This window comes from Pleurodeles waltl, chromosome 3_1 (genome assembly GCF_031143425.1).
Source record: "Pleurodeles waltl isolate 20211129_DDA chromosome 3_1, aPleWal1.hap1.20221129, whole genome shotgun sequence".
Classification (NCBI taxonomy): Eukaryota; Metazoa; Chordata; class Amphibia; order Caudata; family Salamandridae; genus Pleurodeles; species Pleurodeles waltl.
This window is the reverse complement of record NC_090440.1, coordinates 575046943-575068221: the sequence shown is the minus strand read 5'-3', so window position 1 is coordinate 575068221 and position 21279 is coordinate 575046943. Positions and strand designations below refer to the sequence as shown.

General features: G+C 42.3%; 1 protein-coding gene across 2 annotated transcripts in view; it reads right to left on the bottom strand.

Moving 5' to 3' along the window:
• Positions 1 to 21279, bottom strand: part of CARS1 (cysteinyl-tRNA synthetase 1) — a 344636-nt gene that overhangs the window by 309617 nt on the left and 13740 nt on the right. Inside the window, exons 2-3 of one of the 2 annotated variants that reach the window (XM_069223013.1) lie at positions 17797 to 18042; positions 272 to 363 (exon numbers count right to left, since the gene is read on the bottom strand). In XM_069223013.1, the coding sequence (XP_069079114.1) occupies positions 272 to 363; positions 17797 to 18042 (338 nt within the window). The remainder of the gene's footprint in view (positions 1 to 271; positions 364 to 17796; positions 18043 to 21279) is intronic. The other variant, XM_069223014.1, reaches the window with a different exon arrangement.

The window sequence follows — 21279 nt, the reverse complement described above, 5'->3', positions numbered from 1 at the left end:
ACTCCATCACGGTCCTCCTTCAAACTGTGCGTATACAACACGTGATCAGACTTGTTATTGTGTTTTTTGCTACTATGGCACTTCCTACACTGTGCTGTTGCATACCTACTGTACTATTCTATGTGATGACTCAAATTATTGCCGGTAAATGCACTGATGCTCTGTTTACGTACAAAAGAACATTCAATAAAAAGGGTTAAAAAATAAATGCAGTCTAAGAAACTTACACTAATTTTACCTAGAAAAGAAAAAACGGTAGTGATCTATGTACCTTACTCCTGGTGAGACTGTTGTACAAGCGAAGTTCTGTTTGTTCTTTTTTATCAGGAGGAGTCCAATGTGGCTGCACTCGCCTTGATTTATCTAAAAGAAAAAAGATTGAAAAGCAATTTACACTTCGTGAGCTATAATTTTTTAGGCTCTTTTAGGTCAATGACTATTTAAAGTGGCATTATTTTATATCATGGTTGCATATTTCTAAGCATCAGGTACGAGAATCCTGAAACATAGTTAACTATTGTCCACATAATTGTGTAATCAAACAACCACAATAAGATGTCCTCTGATTAAAGTCTAATGACAACAGAAGGTTTCATGTAATGGTAAAAAATAATTACACCATAGTGGAAGCAATTTTACAACGTGCACCAAATGGTCTGCAACATCCTGATGGCATGTCAACCTTTAATCTGGAGAATGTGCATCCAACGAATAATAACTCTTACAATAAGTTATTTCTCCTCCACCAGGGCAGAATTCTCTCTGTATCTACACACTTACACAGAGCAAAAGCGTTGCAGGGGAACTATTACCAAGATTTCATTTTCAATGGATTGCCTTCACAGGCCTCTCTGTACGCAGATGATAGGTTACTCTACATACAGGGCAAGCGCACAGATATAGAGGGATCCTTTGGTGCATTGTAGCAATTTGGCAGGCTGTCAGGGCTAAAGGTAAACTGGGGCAAGTTTATTGCTTATCCACTGTGTGCCACAAATACGGGGCCTAAACCTCCAGAAATCAGGGACAAACTTAGGAGGGAACCAGAAACGTTCTAATATTTGGGGGTGTGGATTTTTCACAGAGAGGGTCAATAGTAATATTAAAGTAGCTATGTCTTCCTGACGACAATGATTCCTTTCTGGCTTGCGCTTCCCTTGTCTGTGATGGGTAGAAAATAACTTTCAAAGATGGTGTTTCTCCTACAACTGTTATATTTCTTTGCAGCTATTCCGAACTTCCGATTTGAGAGGGGAAGGAGACGAATAATATCACTGAGTAAACTTAGACTTCTATCCCATGAAGAAAAGACAGCGGTTTCTGACATGGAACTGTTCTGTATAACGGCACAACTGCAGTGGGCAGCAAGATGTAGAGATATGTATTAGGGTGACTCAGCACCACTGAAGCTCGAGGTCCACTCCGGGGGCACTATCCTGAACCTATTAAAATTTAAGAAAGGGTGATTTGGCGACAAGGGGCTCCAGGCTGGGACATTATGCCATGTATGGGCTAGAGCTCTACTGAGAATACATACACGGCTACCAAATGCAGGTGAATTATCAATAACAGTTTTACTACAACTGCCACACCAGGTTACCTGAAGCAGCTTGCATGTTTGGAGAGGAAAAGGGATTGACCTTGGTGGGTGACATGCTTGAGAATGGAAGGCTGGTGGAGTTGCAGAATCAGTGATTATGGGATTCCTGTGCAATGCTTTCTCATGTGTGGGGTAGTGATGGCAGCAATGCGTAAATGGTGGAAGTTTCTACATAGAACTGCTAGACCTACACAGTGAAAAACAGCTTTTCGGTGCTAGTCACTGTAAAGACCTGTTAACATTAGTTTTTTACATGCCCTACTTTAAAGTGTCACACATCCTGCCACGTGGATTAAAAGGCCTACATAGGGGTGATTTATTATTATTTAAAATGCAGGTTTTTATTTTGACGAGTTTAATTACAGCCTTTACAATTCCAGTCAGGCAGCCCTAAAGCCATGTGTTGATCTATCACTGTAGTAGGAACAATAGGTGCTGTAGTCCACTAATGACATTCATCTTGCAGACCCTGGGTACATTTTGTACCACATAAAAAGATTAAAATTGCCAATTAGGAATATGCCAATTTTACCATGTTTAAAGGGGAAGCACATACACTTTCCTACTAGGGAGCATAGTGCACTGAGTTCTATCGCCAGCAAAATTACAGAGTCCAGCAAAACTTGAAAAATATGGGGTGACTGCACCTAAAAAGGGGGATTTCCTGCACTTTCCATAATAATTCTCGAACCTGAGGCCACCTTTGGGAAATTCCACCCAAGACCCACCACCTCATTAAATGAAGCAGCAGTGTAAATACTGTGACTGTTTTTCCAGTTTCACGATTGCTTATGGGTTCTTTAAAGAATCCCTAGCCGCACTTGTGCTTTACAAAAAACACAAATTAAATAAAAAATGCATTCAAATGTGGTTGTTTCTGCCTAATCCGGTATCCCTCCCAGAATGGAATCGCCACCATTAAGTGTAACTGAAGTATGTGTGTCTTATGAAAAACTAAAAACCTACTATGAAAAGTTTCTTTCAGATATGACCACAGTAGATGGGGTGTTTTTGAAATACATTAGTTTAGGCTACACTAGGACTCCCACTTTATCATGACTGGAACCCAGGGACCCCCACTGATCCATTATTGGAATCCAGGGACCCCCCCCCAACCCTCCACCCCACTGAGACATTATTGGAAGCCAAGGACCCTGGCCTAAACATTTTCGATGATTTGAACTGCAAAACAATACACAAGAAATACAGAAACAAGCATGCATCAACACATTTTATTTAATTTGCAAATAAATATACATTAAAACAAAGTACAAATTTTAATAGGAAGGTTGAAGCTTTTCTAAATTCAATTGAAGCCACACATCGTCCACACTATATTCTGTTTGATGCGCGTGTACTGTTACCACAAATCAATCTGAAGATACAAATTAAATTTTTAGCCTCCAAATTCAATTCCTTGACATTTACAGTATGTTATAAAATGTGCAATTGAACATTTAGCCACTTTATTAATCTATTAATAACATTTAATTTTCTAAGCAGTTGCAGACCCCCTGAGGAGGCTTTGCGGACCCTCTCTGGTTCCTTGACCACAGGTTGGGGACATCTGGTATAGAGAAAACAATCAAACATAAAAAGTGAGAAACAGGGAATAAGGAAAAACAGACAGATTTAGACTACATAATCTAGAAGTGAGAAAAACAAGATACCTACAGATGGTATCAGAATGAGAAACAGCGAGGAGAGTAAAAAACAGACTAACTGAAATAAAGCTATAAGGTGGGAGGGAGAGAGAGAGCGAGTGAGTTAGAGAGCCCCGTGTAGGATCAAATGAGCTCATAACATTCTGGAGGATGCCTTCAAGTAGGCCCTCTTTAGAAATGTTGACTAGTTATGTTGTTTGACCAATTGACTGCACTATCTAGGAGCTTCGTCAAAAGCACTGCAAAAACAAGCCTAATAAGAAAGATAGAAATGCTGCTTGTACTATTTTTTCTATCTTCTGAGATAGTGTTGGTGGGCATCCTAAATATATAGAAGTATTCAAATGTGATTTGATGGAGGGAGTGAACAGGGTTTCTGAAGGCCCTAGCAGTGCGACCCGGGTGAAGGCAGTAAAGCAAGACAGAAGTAGCAGCAGAGCTGATATCAACCTGTCAAATCACTCTTGTGTCAATACCACTGCTCTGGCCCATGCGTCCTTCCTCAGTCACATACCCATTTGCCCAAATCTAAGTACGTCTGCTTTGGGGTATCATCCAAAACAGATACACTACAAACTCAATGTTTGAGCACAAAGAAAAACTTCACTCTCCACAGATTATTCAACATGCTAGAAAATAAGGAAACAACTGTCATTGCATAAACCACTGAATGTGACAGCGTCAAAAAATGTGGTACTTGTGTGCCGTCCTTTTGGATTTCCTACTGATTCGATTCCAGCCAAATGTGTATGAAGCCAGCTAAAATAGATTTCTACATGACACTTTCCTTCAATGCTAAAACATACAATAGTATTATTTAACACATCTATTTTTTTGATGATTCCAGATTATATTAAAAATATACTTCCATCTCTAAATTTCTATTTTTGTCAAATCTGCTAGAAACAGCAGCTGATCCAGTAGTTTACTGAAAACCACAATATACTACATTCATGCGTGGCAAATTCATGTCGGAAGCAAACTGAGAACAACCTATGTACAAAGGGCTCCTGGTGCTGTAAATGGCGTTTGATACCAGGGACATCTCCTTTCTGATCCATTCGTAGTGGGTGAAAATAATCTCCGCATCAGAGCTAAACTAGTTGAAAATGTCCTACTGTATGCATTACCCATTGTGAAGTGAGCTGTAGGGTGCCAGAGGAATCAATGTTATCACCTACTTTATTTAACCTGTATGGGTGTCGATTTAGGAATCTAACCCAAACCTTTGGGTTCTATCCACTTACATATGCAGACGTAGCCCAGCTAGTCATAACAGTTGAATCCGATATAAAAATCACCATCTCCCCTTTGTAAAAATGCCTTAAAGCAGTAATATGCTGGCTTTGACTTTTGCAGATGAAACTTAACGGAAACAAGTCAGAGATCCTTCTCCTGTTCAATGACTTGTCGCTTTTCTGGCCCCGAGAACTGTGAGAGACCACTAATCCAAATTACAAAAAAAGGAAAGAACTTGGGAGTTGAATTTGACTCTAAACTCCTATTAAATCCTCAGGATTATTGATGTTGTATACCTTTGTTTGTTGCCAATGCAAACGTCAAAACATGTGCTCATCAGCGTATCATTATGAATGTATTAATTAGTCTCTGCTTGAGTAATCTACTGGAACACCATAAATCTACAACTACTTAAGAAGGCAATTTACAAGCTGCAATTTGTGAACAACTCTCATCTCTGGATGAAAAAGGTATTCTGCCTATAAATTACACTTGCCAGATTGTTTGCACTGGTTACTAGTGCCGAAAGGATAACATTTAAATCTCAAAGCAGTCTACAATGTTTTAAAATGTATCTTCTAAAGCGCATCTACACTCTACAAGGTTTTTTTCAAGCCAACTCTGGAACTCCTTTTCAAAACACCACTTGCCTTGAATTTAATTTTCCAAAAATCAAACGAGTAAACTGTACCCCCATAAGGTTACCTCTGCCTATAAAAGACAAGCAATGGCAAAGCCAATACAAAGTGCCTTTGCAATATCTACTGGCTTTGTTAATGTTTTAGCCACGCTGTACAGCAGAACAGACCAAAGAATGAACAGAGCTGGCTGGAAGTGCCTTTATGTATGTGTATCATACATTTAACATTGGTCAAATAAAAAGGTCTAATGCCAGACCTAAAAAAAAAAAACACTATGACACAGTTAACGCTGGTAGCGTCATAGTGCTTTTGTTTTAGGTCACAGCCTACCAGCAGTCCAGCTAAAGACATCCTGGGGTCATTCAGAAAGCTGACATAGGCATGCATTCTGACAGTTGCTTGCTATTGGCTTTGTGGTTTTTCAACTCACATTTTTTTGCTTTCCATTCGCTGGCTTTATTTGATTAGGCTGTCCAGCTTACGTTTGTACCTTCCCTTGCTCAAACCATATCTACTGTATCCTTCTGAGTGCTCCCATTCTGTAAACAGGCCTGTAAACCTTGTCCTTATCACATTTGTTGTGCATTCAAAGACCAAGGTCAAATGTCAGGTGCTGTCTTCCTAGGGTGCTTGTTTACTTTTCTTTCTCCATCCTCAAAGTGAGAGGATTTATGTGACCATCTTGCAGTATACTGGGGGTAGGAGAGAGGTTTCTTTTTTTTTTTTTAGCACAGAACAATATTTATATGAACTGTGTAAGTATTTCAGAATATATCAAAGCACATTTTTGTTATTTCTGAAGTGTTTTAGAAGCAAATGCTTTAAAATGATCAAAACAAATAATTACATTAGGTGATGCAGTTCCCACACATTTTGGTTTGTGCACTGTATAGTTTCATTAGTAAAACGGTATGTCTGTGCAAATGTCTGTAATGGCAGTGTGCTACGACACCATGAATACTCCACGCCACACTGCACCACTCCACACCACTGCACTCTACTCTGCACCACTCCACTATGCACCACTCACTATGCTGCTTCACGCTATGCCTCTCTACTCTACCCTGCACTCTCTACTCTATACCAATGCACTCTTCACCACTCTACACCACTGCACTCTTCACCGCTCCAATCTAGGTCACACCAATCTGCTCTGCACAACTCCACTCTATGCCATTGCACTCTGCGCCACTCTGCAACACTACACTCTGCAATGCACTTTTCTCTGTAACACTCAAATCTATTTTCCTGCTCTCTACGCTATTCCACTGTACGCCAATCTAATCTAATCAGTACTACTGCACTCTTTGCCTCTGCACTCTGCTGCATCGTATGCTGACTTCAATGCCACTGCACTCTATGTCACTATACTCTGCAACACTCTACACTAATGCACTCTACACCAGTCCACTATACTCTATGCCACTGCAATGTATGCCACTCTACGCACCTCCCTACTATGCAACTCCAATACACAACACAACACTACTCCAGTCTTCTCCATGATACTAACATACTAACTTTTAGCCATGCTAAACAGCAGCCACTCTGGTGTACAACATGGCTAAAACACATTGGCAAAGCCAATAGATCTTGCACAGGTGATACCTATTGGCTTTGCCAATGCTTGTTTTCTTTACTTTCAACCATGCTGCACATCATGACTTTAAAAAAACTGACTAGGAAAAACAGCCCTCGCGCATGCAGGAGTTATTTGGGTTTTTCAATGGTTTTTTGTTTTTGCTGCATAGCAGGACGAGAGGTATGCCTATGGTGATATAAATAGCCCCAAGCATGGACAGCAAGAGATGACTGATTATGGCGACAAAAAATGCACCAAGCACAAAGTGGTCAGCAGATCACTGTTTTACATCAGGCAACCAGACAAAAGAATCAGCAGATGGCCGTGGTACAGCAAAGGCTGGCGCAGTGATGTCTCACTGAAATATGCACAAATAAGCTGCACTGAGCTGCGCTGTAATGTGCTATATTTCACTGGGAACAGCAGTAGTCATTCGGATGTTTGCAACACACCAAAGAGTGCGTCTGATTGGAAAGCGACATAAGCAGGTATATTATTGTGGTTGAAGAGTGTGATTGCAAATATAGCTGCTTCAATACAACTCTTAATGCTTCCAACGTTGATCTAATTTATGGTGTGTGTTATGGAAACGGCAAGCACCATATCGTGACATGACAACATCTGTCACAGAACAAGGTGTTCAGATGACAGTAACACCTCGAATAATGTCCAATGTTGCTAGTTCATACTGTTGGGTTATGCATATTTAAAGTACTGTTGTTCTAACTGTGGCTTAATGTACAGCGCCGAGTGTCCATGGTTTGTCAAGCTGTCTTTATGCACCATGTGGCACTTTTTCAACACACAAAAATACCTTTCTTGCATTGACAAAACATTGCACCGCAGCATAAACCTGTTGTTCCTGTTAGTTACAGAGACACCATGATGCTGCATTTGAAAGTAAAGCTAGAGGAAACAATACAGGTAATGTACAACGGGGTGCATGCAAGGGTGGTTCCTCCACAACAGGGGTCTCTAACCTTTTCTGTAGTGAGAGCTACTTCTGATCAGTGAAACTCATTTTGAGCTACTGAAGGCTAAGCAACTCGTACATCATTACCAGACACCCCCAAGCCCAGCTACATTGACTTCAAGCCTCATGTCCATACAGCCAGATACTATAGTTTCATCCAATTACTTTGACTAGGGGTACTATGACAGGGCAGTCATGTGTCTCAGTGTGGGCATTGTCTGTGGGTATGTATAAGCATGTGTGTGAATGGATGACTGACAGCCTCTGTTGTATGTAACTGAGGCACCATTACATGTATAACATAAGCAACATTTTTTTTTAAATGAGAAATTTAAAGTGCACAAAAATGTTCCACAAAATGTTCATATTATGGAACATTTTTCTGTACTTTACATTTTTACCATTAAAAAAACACTATTTTTCAGTTATACATACGTCACAGTGTGTACTGGCCACTGGGAGATAGAGACCTGCTGTTTGTGAACGCAACACTTTGAAAGGGGAGAAAATTAGAATGAAGAATTAAGTTTATCATTAATGTGACTTTTCATTTTAACTTTCCCCATTTAAAAACATACAGAAACATCCTTTTGTTCTCACACTCCAATCTTGAGTTGACAAGTACTTTTATTTAAGAGTTAAATACCTCAGTGCTTCAGTTCTTAAACTCTGTGTCCCAGCATACCTAGGAAATCTGACTTAGCACTGCTCATTATCAGACCCTGCTATCTGCAGCGTGGTGATAATAATATAACAAAAACAACCTTCCCTTAACTTCACAAGGAAAATATGACCCTGTGCTTATTTAAAAATTAACTCAGGGCTGCAACCTACTCTGAAGGTGTCTATGAGCTACTGGTAGCTCAGGATCGACTGGTTGGAGACACCTGCTCCATATGGTCGTAGGAGTGTTGACCCACAGCCTGTAAGCCATAACATCCCACACACTACTTATGCTCCCAAGCCCATTACTTTACCCCATACAGTGTGGCATGCCAATCCTTTGTTTGTCCTCCACGAATCTACCACTGTGCTGTCTCTCCCAACAGGCAGTTGGCGTACCTGTAGGCTTTGCTGAAGGGCGACCAACTGGGGCTGTGTAACTGAACTCCCCATGTCAGATTGACCAGTATTTTGCTTGCAGCCAGCCTGACGTGCAGTTCAGGCTTCCCCAGTGTCTGCTGTCAAAGAGATGGAAAGCAGAGACACAGCCCCATCAGACTCGGCTGGAGCGTTGTGTTCGTCTGTCCCAAGCCAATGCTCACATTGCTCTCATGCTGTTTGCTAGTATAACAAGCATGACAGCAATGCTTGCATTGGCTGAGATGTGTGACGCTTTTAGTTTCCGTGAGCTTGCACTTCAATAAAGATCGTCAGGGTAAGCTGGTTATTTTCCTTATACTAAGTGATCCATGTAGCAAGTAGTGCGGAACCCCTTGGTCTCCTGGCACGGAGACCCACAAATATTTTTTCAATGCCTCCTAATGCTGATCTACAAAACATCTTGATTTCCTGAAATGGACTTATTCTGCTAACACTTTTCAGTTATGATTTGCAACATGCCCTATTACCCATGCACTAGTGTCCAAGGAGCCTCAACACTCATTAGCCTCCTGGCATTGAAAACCTCGGTTCAGTCTGCTAATGATACTTATTCCTGGTGTACATTATCCACGTGCTCACGCCACATCCTTGGCAGCTGCAGGCAGCTCTGACAACGTTCTGTTGTCCTGATGTACACCCAATACCCCATGCAGCACTGTGAACAGACGCTCTGCTAATATTGTAGTTCTGAAGCACAGCACCCTTGGTTTCGTAGAACTAAGACTCGCACACTGTTCTGTGAATGCTCTCCAGTCCTGATCTTCAGCACCCATCGGTCTACTAGCAACTGAAGCCCAGACTATTGTGCAAGGCCAGAGACCTGATATCTAGGACCCTCTCAGCACTTGGACCCTACATGTGACAGAGAGTACTTATCCATCCTGATTTACAACACTCCTTAGTCCCCCGGTGCTGGGAACAACAGCTCTTGTTAATACTAGTTTAAGGTATGCTTCGGTCTTTCTTCATTTGCACACAGAGCCAGATATGTCAATGGGCCCCAGCGCAAATATACAAGACCTCTTTGTATCCTGCAGCTGGAACCCATACGAACGTTTTATTTTCAGTCCAGATTTGCGGCACCACTTGGCCTCTAAATATTAGGAACAACTGACAATTCTGCCAAGGCTTCCCAGTCCTCATTTTAAACACTCATCGGTCTGCTGGCGCTGAGACTCATAGAAGGTGCTGCCAATGATTCACAGTCCTGATTTGCAGCGCACTTTGCTCTGCCATCGGTCCCCAGTCCTGACACTACTCTCATGGAAATCCCTTGGAGCCACAGCAGGGATGTGGAATTCCGGGACATCTTGTTTGGGGTCAAGGGCAACAAGTTTTTATGTTTACTTTGTCCTTGGGACAAGTAGGCCCAACCCTCTGCAGCACAAACCCTTTGGCTGCCTGTTTACAAAGAGCGGAACTCTCAGCAGTTGAGGTAATGTGTTTCCAAAAGATAATGCTGTTCGAACTTGTATTTATGGTTCATTATTTGAAAGCCTTCATTATTAGGTTGAGTGCTGTAAATAAATGTTTTAAGGTCACACTTCACTACTGACGTTGGTTCCAGTACAAAAAAAAACAAAAACGTGTATACACATGTTTGAAAAGTTTAGGCTATGAGGCTAAGTATAATGTTCCCAGAATGCTCTCTGATTAGATGCAAATGAAGTGTCATTTAGTAAAATGTTTTGATGCATGCTAGTATTTCCCAAAAAATATTTCTAATGGAAAATCAGTGTAACCATTTTCAACACGATTACGGGAAGCATGAAAATAAACAAACACTGACAAAGCCAACTGATCTGACATATTTTTATAAGTCTTTTAGTTTCATCAATGCGTGTCTTGTTTTGACATGGCTTTTGTAACACTTTATTGTTGTGGGAGCTACCAGGCCCTCAACATTGTAACAAACACTGGCAAAAAAACCCCAAAACGTTTTTGAACTCTAAAAGCAAACGTTGCCACTAGTGGCATAACAAAGGCCCCGCAGCCGCCCTCCAGGGGGCCCCTTCAGCACAGCACCTGCCCGGAGTGAGTCTGGAGAGGGGGCTCCTCCATGTTCTTGGCAAAGGGGCACCCTCCAGTTTCGTTACGTCACTGATTGCCACTGTAGTTCCTGACACTGAACAAAACTACTTTGTGTGCCAATATGCTCCTTGTGGAAGAGCAGAATGCGATCTCTCACAGTAAAGCCAGCCGAAAGAGAGAGAAATAGAAGTTTAATAAAAACAAAATGTCTTTGTTAACACCAGGCCTAATTAGGGACCAAGACCCACATGTAGGTAGCTTTTTGCATGTCGCAAACAGCGACTTTCGCTGTTTGCGACGTGCAAAAAGCACATTGTGATGCACAAACCCAGTTTTGCGATTCGGTAACCTGGTTTCCGAATCGCAAAACGGGTTTGCGACTCACAATTAGGAAGGGGTGTTCCCTTCCTAATTGCGACTCAGATGCAATGTAGGATTGTTTTGCGAACATGGGCGCAAACCAATCGCAGTTTGCACCCATTTCAAATGGGTGCTAACACTTTTGCAAAAGGGAAGGTGTCCCCATGGGACCCCTTCTCCATTGTGAATGTCACTGTAAACATTTTTTCAGAGCAGGCAGTGGTCTGCATTACAAAAAAAAAAAAAATGCTTTATTGAAAAGCAGTCACAGACATGGTGGTCTGCTGTCTCCAGCAGGCCACCATCCATGTGAGGGCCGCCATTCGCAAGGGGGTCGCAAATTGCGACCCACCTCATGATTATTCAGGTGGGCATTTGCGAAGCCCTTGCGAATCACAGATGGTGTCAGGGACACCATCCTACATTCGGATTTGCGACTCGCAATTTGCGGGTCGCAAATCTGAACCTACCTACATGTGGCCCCAAATTCTTAAAGAAAGTCACAAAAGTGCACCCATGGTATATGTCGTACCCCTATAAAATATTTGTGAACTGTATTTTAGCATGGGTAAATACCATGTGTAGATTTGCTCATGTGAAAATCTATCGAGCATTTGCAAGTTCATTTTCCCTCCAGCCACTTTATTCCCAACCCTGGAAGAAGTTCTAATTCTGCCATTGTCAGGAGTAAATGTCCAACCTTTCTTATTATGGGAAAATATTAGAGAGAAGCTGGTGAAAATCTTTAAAACATGCAGGTTAGTAGGTTTGCAGACTCAAAGGCATTCCAGCCCTGGAACTATTGCTTACTGCTTCCTCCAGCCCGAGTATGCAGATCTGCAAAAGGGTGGCAAAATAAGGAAATTGCTACAGTAGGGATTGAAACTGCAAGTATTCAAGCCCTACTATGGTAGTAGCCCTGGCATAATCAGAGAGGCTATTATCAGAGCTCTTACATAATGAGATTGCTGCCATAATTTGGCGCCGCACTACATGGCACCAAAGGGACAAGTAGATCTTTTTACAGGACAAGTAGATTTAAGAAGCAACCTGTCCCCTGGACAAGTAGATATTTTAATAAATTCCACACCCCTGAGCCACAGACAGCTCTATCAATGGTTCTCACTTTTGATATGGAACACTCTGCCCTTCCCAGGAAGGGACACTCACAGCTCGGACAAACGCTACTCAGTTCTGACCTGCAATAACTGTTGTTATTTGGAGAACACGGCTGTCATGCAGAGCTCTAGCCCCCCCCTTCTGCCAGACAGTTTTACACAAGTAAATGTCTCACTATATGAAAATCAAAAATGCTTCTAAAGCAGGACCTATCTGACTACTTATTCAGCAGGCCTAAGGATTATCAGGACCGACTGCAGAGTTTAAATTCTTTGTTTCATATATTGCATTTTAAAAGGAAACATTTTTCTTTGGAGAAAATGTTTTAAAAAATCTATTTTTGTTATATTTCAATGAGCAAATAAAAAAGAAAATTATAAGAACTAGACAGCTGATCATTCAGCTGGACAGTGTACACTCTTCTGCTGGGGTGCATTCAGAAGCAGGCTTGCAGTCAGTGTTGGGGAGCACAAACTGAAAAAGGGAAGGGTGGTGTTACGGGTTGCAACAGAGCTGTTGAGATGAGAGGAGAATGCAAGAGACGGCAGTGGGATGGCAGAGATGTTGAAAGCAGAATGGGATGGGTTTTAGACGTGCAAGGATGCAGTGGCTGAAACAACAAGCACTGGCAAAGCCAATAGGCCGCGCCTATGAAAGAGATATTGGCTCTGCCAATATGTTTTAGCCATGTTGCACACCAGCGTGGCTGCTTTTCAGCAAGGCTTCAAGTTAGTGGAGTAAAGGAGAGTGGTGTGGCGTGTTGTAAAGTGCAGTAGAGTGGAGTGTTATGGAGTGGCATAGAGTTGAGTGGCATGGAGTGAAGTGGAGTGTCATTGAGTGGCGTGGAATGTGATCAAGGGAGTAGAGTGTCAGAGTGGAGGCACAGAATGGACTAGAGTTGAGTTGAGTGGCTTAGATTGTCAGAGTGGAGTAGAGTGTTGTGGAGTGGCACACAGTGTTGTGGAGTGGTGTACAGCAGAGTGGAGTGGTGCAGAGGGTGTTGTGTTTAGTTGAGTACAGTGTTTTAGAGTGGCATAGAGCAGAGTAGATTGTCAGAGTGGAGTGGCATAGAGTGGAGTAGTGTAGGAGAGTGGAATGGCACAGACTGGAGTTGAGTGTTGTGGAGTCAAGTGGTGTAGAGTGGAATGACAGAGAGAAGTGGGGTAGAGTTGTCCTTTGTGTCATAGAATAGAGTGGTGTGAAGTGGCATGAAGTGGCATAGTGAGTTGTGTAGAGTGTCAGAGTGGAGTAGTGTTGTAGAAAGTCACAGAGTGAGATACAATTTAATGGAGTAGAGCATCATAGAGTGGAGCATCAGAGTGTAGTGTCATACGGTGGCCTAGAGTGAAGTTGCAAAAAGAACAGTGGTACAGAGTAGATTGGTATAGAGTGCAATAGAGCACAGTGTATTTCTATCACAGTAGAGTGAGTGCCGTAGAGGGAAGTGGTTCAGGGTAGAGTAGATTAGTGAAGAGTATAGTGGTATAGAGTAGAGTGAAGTGATACGGACTGTAGAGGTGTAAAATAGATTACATTGGAGTGGAGGGATGCAGCGTGTAGTGGTGTAGAGTGCAGTAGAGTGGCACAGATTTGAGTAGAGAGCAGTGGGATAGAGTATAGTGGCATAGAGTAAAGTGGTGCTGAGTAGAAAGGTGCAGAAGCATAGATTACAGTTGTGCAGAGTACAACAGAGTGGCACAGAGTGTACTGACATGGAGCGCAATGGTGTAGAGTTGCACAGCTTGCAAAAGTGAAGAGTACAGAGACATTGAGTTCAGTGGCCAAGAGTGCAGTCTTACAGAAAAGAGTGGCATAGAGTACAATGGCGAAGAGATGAAAGGCGTGGAGCAGAGCAACGTAGAGCAGAGGGGCGTGGCATGCAGAAGCACAGAGCATTGTAATGTAGAGTATACTGGCATAGAGTGCAGTGGTACAGAGTAGGTGACAGAGTGTAGGCATAGAGTACAATGGTTTTGGGAAAAGTGGTGGTGAGTGCAATGGCATAAGGTGCAGAGGTGTACAGCCAGTGGCATAGAGTAGAGAGGCGAAGAGCAGAGTGGCACAGAGTACAATGTAGAGTATAGTGGTGTGGCATTGCAGACTAGTGTATAGTAGTATAGAGTGCAGGGGTGCAGAGTAATTGACCTAGAGTGCACTGGCGTAGAGTACAATGGTTTTGCATAAAGTGGTGCCTTACGGAGTAGAATGGAGAAGAGTACAGTAGAGAGGCACAGAGTGAAGTGGCGTATAGTGTCACACTACTAAAGCCGGCACTGGTACTAACACAAACATCCACTAAATAGAATAACAACTATGTTTTGGCATAAGCAGGATGTTTAAGGCAATAGAGTAAATAATGTAGTTGGTTTTGGGGCTCCTGTTTGTCTTTTTCTGGGAAGAAGTAATCCGTGTTGTCTAGGATTTTAAGGGACAGTGCCACTGCACATGTTGCACATAATGAGGCTATTGCTCATTAAGTGTAGTTGTGTAGACTACACCTTTTGGCTTGCCAACGTGTGTTATTATTAAAAGGGTTTAGTACTCTGATTCCCTGACTGTAAACAGAAAGATCATTAGACGTTCACTCGAGAAATAAAGCCAACAGTGTTTTGACAGAAGAATCTCTAAATGAAAATGTGTTGCCACAGAATATGGATGAACCTCCTCCCTACAGGCTTGGTTTAAGGGTTATGTTACAGCCTCGTAAACTGGGGCACAGAAGGGGCACAAGTGGGCTCCATCGAGAGGGTAATCTGCATTCCTCTTGCTTTCCTATACATGCTCTCACTTTGAAGTCAAAGAAAGAAAAGTAAACAACAAGCTTCCTTAGAAGACCGAGCCTGACATTTGTCCTTTGTGTTTAAATGCACTGCAAATGTGATAAGTTAAGAACAATATTTAAAGCATGTTTACAGAAAGTGAGATCTCAGAAGAATAAACTAAACAAGGATTGGGCAAGGGAAGGGACGAACTCAAGCTGGACAGCCTAAAACAAAGAGAGCCAGCAAATAGAAAGCAAGGAAATGTGAGTTACAAACCACAAAGCCAATGGTGAGCAATGGGCAGAATGCATTCCCAGGGAAGCTTTCTGAATCAAACAATCAGTCGACTTGTATAACGTGGTTTGTCACCCATGATGGTATCCAGGCGCTAGCAGGTTCCAGGGTCTCAGTCAAACAGCCAGGTCTTCAGCGCCTTTCAGAACTCCTGAAGAGAGGGGCAGGTTCTAAGGTGCAGGGAAGGTCAATCCAAGCTCTGGCTGCAAGGCAGGAGAAGGAGCGGCCCGGGGACTTTGTTGCAACTGAAGATCAGGGCTTCTGTCTTGTCCATGTTGAGCTTGAGGCAGTTGTCCTTCAATCAGTTGGCAACACTGATCATACATTGGTGGAAATTGGTTCTGGTGGCCGAGGAGTTTTCAGAGAGGGAGAGGATGAGTTGTGCGTCGTCTGCGTAGAATATAATGGTGTGCTCATAGGATTAGACTATGCTGGCCAGGGGTGTCATGAAGATGTTGAAGAGGGCTGAGGGATGAGCCTTGAGGGACTCAGCAGATGATCAGTTTGGGTTCGAAGGTGTATGGCTGGAGATGGATTTGTTGTGTTCTGTCGGAGAGAAAGGAGGTGACCCATCTGAGAGAGGTTTCTTGGGTGCTTATGTCGTGGAGTCTGGTGATGAGCATGTGGTGGGAGACGCTGAAGAGAGATCTAGGAGGATGAGGGCAGCTGTTTCTCCGTAGTTGAAGAGGGCTTGGATGTCATCAGACCTGCGAATAAGGCTGTCTTAGTGCTGGGTTAGAAGCAGAATCCAGATTGGGAGTGGTCCAGTAGGCGATAGGGTTTGAGGTGGATGGCAAGTTGTAAGTTGATGGCTTTTTTGATGACTTTGGCTGGAAAATGGAGCAGGGAGATAGGTCTGTAGTTGCTGGGTTTGTTGGGTTCTGCTGAATGCTTCTTCAGCTTTGGGTTGACTCATGCATGCTTCCAGCCTTCGGTGTAGGTGGCCGAATCCAGTGAGATGTTGAGCAGAGTGGTGAGTTTGTGGCCAATCTTGAATGCTCCTAGGTTGAAGACGTGATGGGGGCATGGGTCAGATAGGGCCGTTGAGTGTATGAATTTCATGAGCGTGATGGTGTCTCCATGTGGTTAGCCGTGGGAAGGTGGTGGGTGTGGAGGTCTGGTCACTGAAGAAGTCTTCGGGCTTGAGTTGGGCTTTGAAGTTTCAGTAGAGTTTGGTGATTTTGATGTGTAAGAAGTTTGGGAAGCTGTTGCATAGGTCCTGACAGAGGGTTGATGTTGCTTGTTGCTGCTGCGGGGCTGGAGAATTCCTTGACTATGAAGAATAACTCCTTACTGCCATTGGAGTTGGCTTCAATGTATGATGCCAGGGCCCTTCTCTTGGTCACATGGTAGTGGTAGAGGTTGAGTGAGGTTTTGAAGTTGGTTCTGTCTGCAAGGTCTTTACTGGTGCAGCATCTTCTGTCACTGTGTCTGCAGTGGTGTTTAGCTGTCCTGAGGTCATTGGTTTGCCAGCTGGCTGGTTTGGTGGATCTACTGTGTTTTTTGCTCTTGATTGGGGTAACGCTGTTGGCGCAGTCCATGATCCAGGCATTGAAGCTTATGATTTCTTGGTTGACGTTGAGTGGGTTGAGTGCAAGGGTGTCTGTTCACAAGGTTTCTGAGGCCTTCTTCCAGCTGCGACGTGTGCTCCTGAGTTGTGCTGGGTGCGAGGGCATGGGAATGAGACTCTAAAGAGGAAGCTGGAGTGGTCGTTCCATGTACGTTAGGTGGTGTATCTGTATCGGATGCAGTCGCTGGAAGTGAATAGCGGTTGAGCGTGTGTCCTTCAATATGCTAGGGGCCATTGACAAGTTGGGAGAGGCAGATATTGTTCAGGCTTTTCGGAAGGCCCCAAGATGTCTTCAGCAAACCAGGCAGCTGTGCTCTCTGATAAGTTTAAACCTAAGAAAGGGAAGTTGACCAAAAGTATGATTCCGGGAAATCAAGATCTCTGTTCCTACAGTGCATCCACCAATTTGGTGGAAGCACTGTAGATGAAGTTAAATGCCATGGTTTTTTTTCAGCCTTTTATCAAACTATTTTGCTATTCATTTTTCAAAGCTGGGAGAAGAGAGGTGTTGAGGAGACGTGCATAGCAGACCCATTTGGAGAAAACCAGCAATAGCTGTCCCACACTCAGCAGCGCATGGCAACCAACACTGGGACTCAGTCTTTTGGTGGACAGACTACTAGTTCAACTATTTCTACCAGCGGGCTGACGTTTTGCCAATTTATAGCAGAGTTCCCGGTCCTCCAAACTCAAACTGACTTCCCCCTCTGCAAATATCACTACATATGCTTGAACAGTTTCACATAATCCCTCTTGTGCTCTTATCCAATCTTTCACAAATCAAACCTGTAAAAACTAAATGTAATGTTAACTACAAAACAAGCTGCACGGTCACGAACTCCCAAGTTATTACTCACTTGTTTGGAGTTTATAAGAGTCACATTTCTGACTGCTGTCATCATAAATGGCTTCTATATGTCGGTACCATCGAAGTGCATGATAGCATTGAGCAGTAGGTGGCCTTTGGAGCAGCCTGAACACTTCCACATCGGCCTGAGAAAAGGTGAAGCCATGGATATAACTACGAGTGCTGAGGTACTGGTTGAGGGTGTTCACCCTAGCCTCTTCTCCACTGAGGCTCACAAAAAAACTGATGTTGAAAGCTGCAAACAGAGAGGTACAGGACAGTGGGTAAAAGGACAAAGAATCAACTGACAAGCAAAAAGGACATACAAAAAAGAAAAATCAAGTCAACTAAATGATAATTAACGTTAAATGTACTGTGATAGAAGCATAGTGTGGTGTATTTTAAGCTTATTCGGAATATCGTGTAAGGCAAAGAGTGGTTGAGGCTTCATGTCAAGACTGATCTCATTGACCTACAAATGGTAAGTCCGGTCAGGTTTTCGGAACAACAAAACAAAAAATAGTTATCAACGAGATTCACTATAATTAAAGGTTCTCATGCATATTCCCAGTCTTTCTCCTCAAAAACGGACTGCATTTTACTGTTTGCTGGATCAATGAGCCCTTCCCTCTTATCCGTTGTAAAACGCATTGTTCTTTGCTTTAAATGGGTCAATATCTCAGTAAGAACAACACAGTTTTACAATTTATCATCTGAGTTGGATCACGTATTTTCCTATGGTGCATCCTTTAGGTGTAATACATTTATGAAAAAACCCTAAAAAACAGAATTCATAGAAACACAAAGTAAAACTAAAAACATATATAAAAATGGAAAAGTGTGTGCATGTGTGGAGTGAAACCAACGACTAAATCTTAAAGGTAGACGAATCACAATAAAGAAGTTATTGTAAAAACATACTTTGAAGGAGCTACAAAACAAAAGAAGAACAGCAATTAGATTTCACTGGAAATCGCGCTTAATTTGACATGGTGATTTTGAATGCTGCTTAGAAACAAACCTTAGTGGCCAGATAGCTTGTTTTTGCCAGAGCAAACGCATTTCTGTAGCAGAACATGAAACACTGTGGTACTGTAGAAAACCCATACAATGTAAACAGAAGTGTAATAGAATGACAGTTGCAAAAATATGTTAGCAAACTGAATTCAATCAACAGTGAGATTATCTGTAGAAAGAGCTGGAGCCCAAGGTAGAGACTCGGAGGCTGTTAGTCAGGTAATTACTTATTGCAGAAGAAATTCTAATAGCTGTCCCAATTTTTCGACAAAACTGGCTAATGACCATCTTGAGGGGTCTTACAAGTGTTTGGAAGAGATCAGATTCATCTCAAACGTTGGAGGCTCCCTTGTTGACTACTAGCAAAGGGACTATAAAGCCAAGGATCCAACTACGGTAAAAGGAAATAAAACTCAAGAGATGGCTACAATGAAGCATGACAGGATGTTTAGTGGAAGAAAAAAACATGGCAAAGTTTAGAGAATGACCAGGTCTCAGATCACTGATCAAATCTGTTTTGGATGAAGTCAGATAAGAAAATGATTGAATTAAAGAGATGGAATTCACAAGAAAAAAAACAGTACAAATATCAAGAAAATTAATATGGGGACACGCAAGCAGTAGTAATCTATAGACAGTAGCCCACAGAACAGCGAAAGAAAATGAAGATGTTCGAGAAGGACATCTGTGGTTGAGACTCCTAATCAGTATAAAGCACCCATAATAAGAATAAAATCATAAGTCATGTGAACTAGGAAAAGAAATATGAGATGTTACAGGCCATAAATATCCCTGGCACAAAGGGGATACATGACCAGCCAAGCATCATAAGTAGCACACGAGTGTAAGTTAATTGGAGACACAATCAAGTAATCTCTAGCTGAACTAAGCACACATTCAACATGGTGACAGTATGAATTAAAATGAACCAAAAGCAGATAAGTAGACTAGATTTCCAAAGAGAAGCATACAGCTTCATCTCTAATGTAGGTATGAATGAGCAATAGAAAAATCTATATTTTGAGGTTTGTCCAGTAATGCCCAAAATAAAGGTATGGGGATTAAGTTTTCAGCAAACAACAGTGCATGAAAGTGGGCAAAAGAATAGTGATTTTAGGAGAACTCTGGAATAGGGTACTTATATGAAGGGGGTAACCACTACTGTGCTGTGGGAAGAACACTGCAGAGCAGCTGGCGTAGAGTGCAGTAATATAGAGTACAAAGGTTTTGCGTAAAGTGGTGTTGAGTGCATTGGCATTGAGTGCAAAGGTGTAGAAGCAGTAGAATGCAGTAGAAAGGTGCAGATCAGGGTGACAGCACAGATTACAGTGGCATAGAGTCAGTGGTGCAGAGTAGATTAGTGAGGCGTACACTGTAGTGGCACAGAGTGCCATGGCATAGATTGTTTTAGAGTACAGTGAAGTGGCACACAGTGGTGTAGGGTAGAGTGTGGTAGCACTGAGTTGTGCGATAAAGCACAGTGGTATAGAGTGGTGTAGGGTACAGGGGCGTACAGTGGAGTGGCACTGGGTGGAGTAGAGTAGCTTAGAATGCAGTGGCATAGAGCAGATTGTTGAAGCCCATATGCAACATCATTGTTACCCCTGACAGTACAACATAATATAGCAGTAAATCATTGAGATGAAAAACAGTCCTTCAGGAAATGATGTTGGTCAAATAAGCAGTGTATTGAATACCTCCAATAAGGTACAATATTATACTAGTGGGAATGTGAAAGCCATAATCTCAGTTAGAACTTAGAGCCCAAAAAGTAGAAAACTGAGCACAGATCTAGCGGAACACCAATAGAAAAAAACAGAAAGGGGAATAATTTGTGTAACACTGAAGACTGAAGTTGGTTCAGTGTAGCAAAGAAAAACAAAGAAGCTGGACCACTTCTGACATGGGTTGAAACTGGATGCTCAAAACATAACAATACAAAACATGTACCTCAACAATACAGATGGTAAAGCATTTTTCAGAAAGACATGCACTACTGACTGAGATTACTTCAGATTTAGCCAGAGAAATTGCCCAAAGAGATAAGAAAATTGTGGAACACAGCTAGAATTCACTTATGAATGAGTAAATGTGGTGTATAGTTGCTGTCCCAACATAAATATTCTCTTGCATGAAACTCAAGTAAAAATCAGTGAACTTAAGGGCTAAAAAAGCTAAGAAATACCAGAAAAGAACAATTCCCAGGAAAAATGATAGGAGTTCTGCATCTAAACTGACTATGGCTACTAATGTGTGAACATCTTGCAAGTAGGCAGGTCTTGTAAATTCAGATCTCACAACAGCTGTTCTGCACCCCTGCCATCAACCCTCGATCTCCATCCAGCAAATCTTTTCAAGCACAGATAATTGGCATAGCTGTTAAGAGGTTATGTTTTGTACTTATGCCTAGTCCATTTCATTCTCAAGAACTTAAGCATGTTATGTGTCGCCTTTACAGTCCAAGTACTCTATCCTT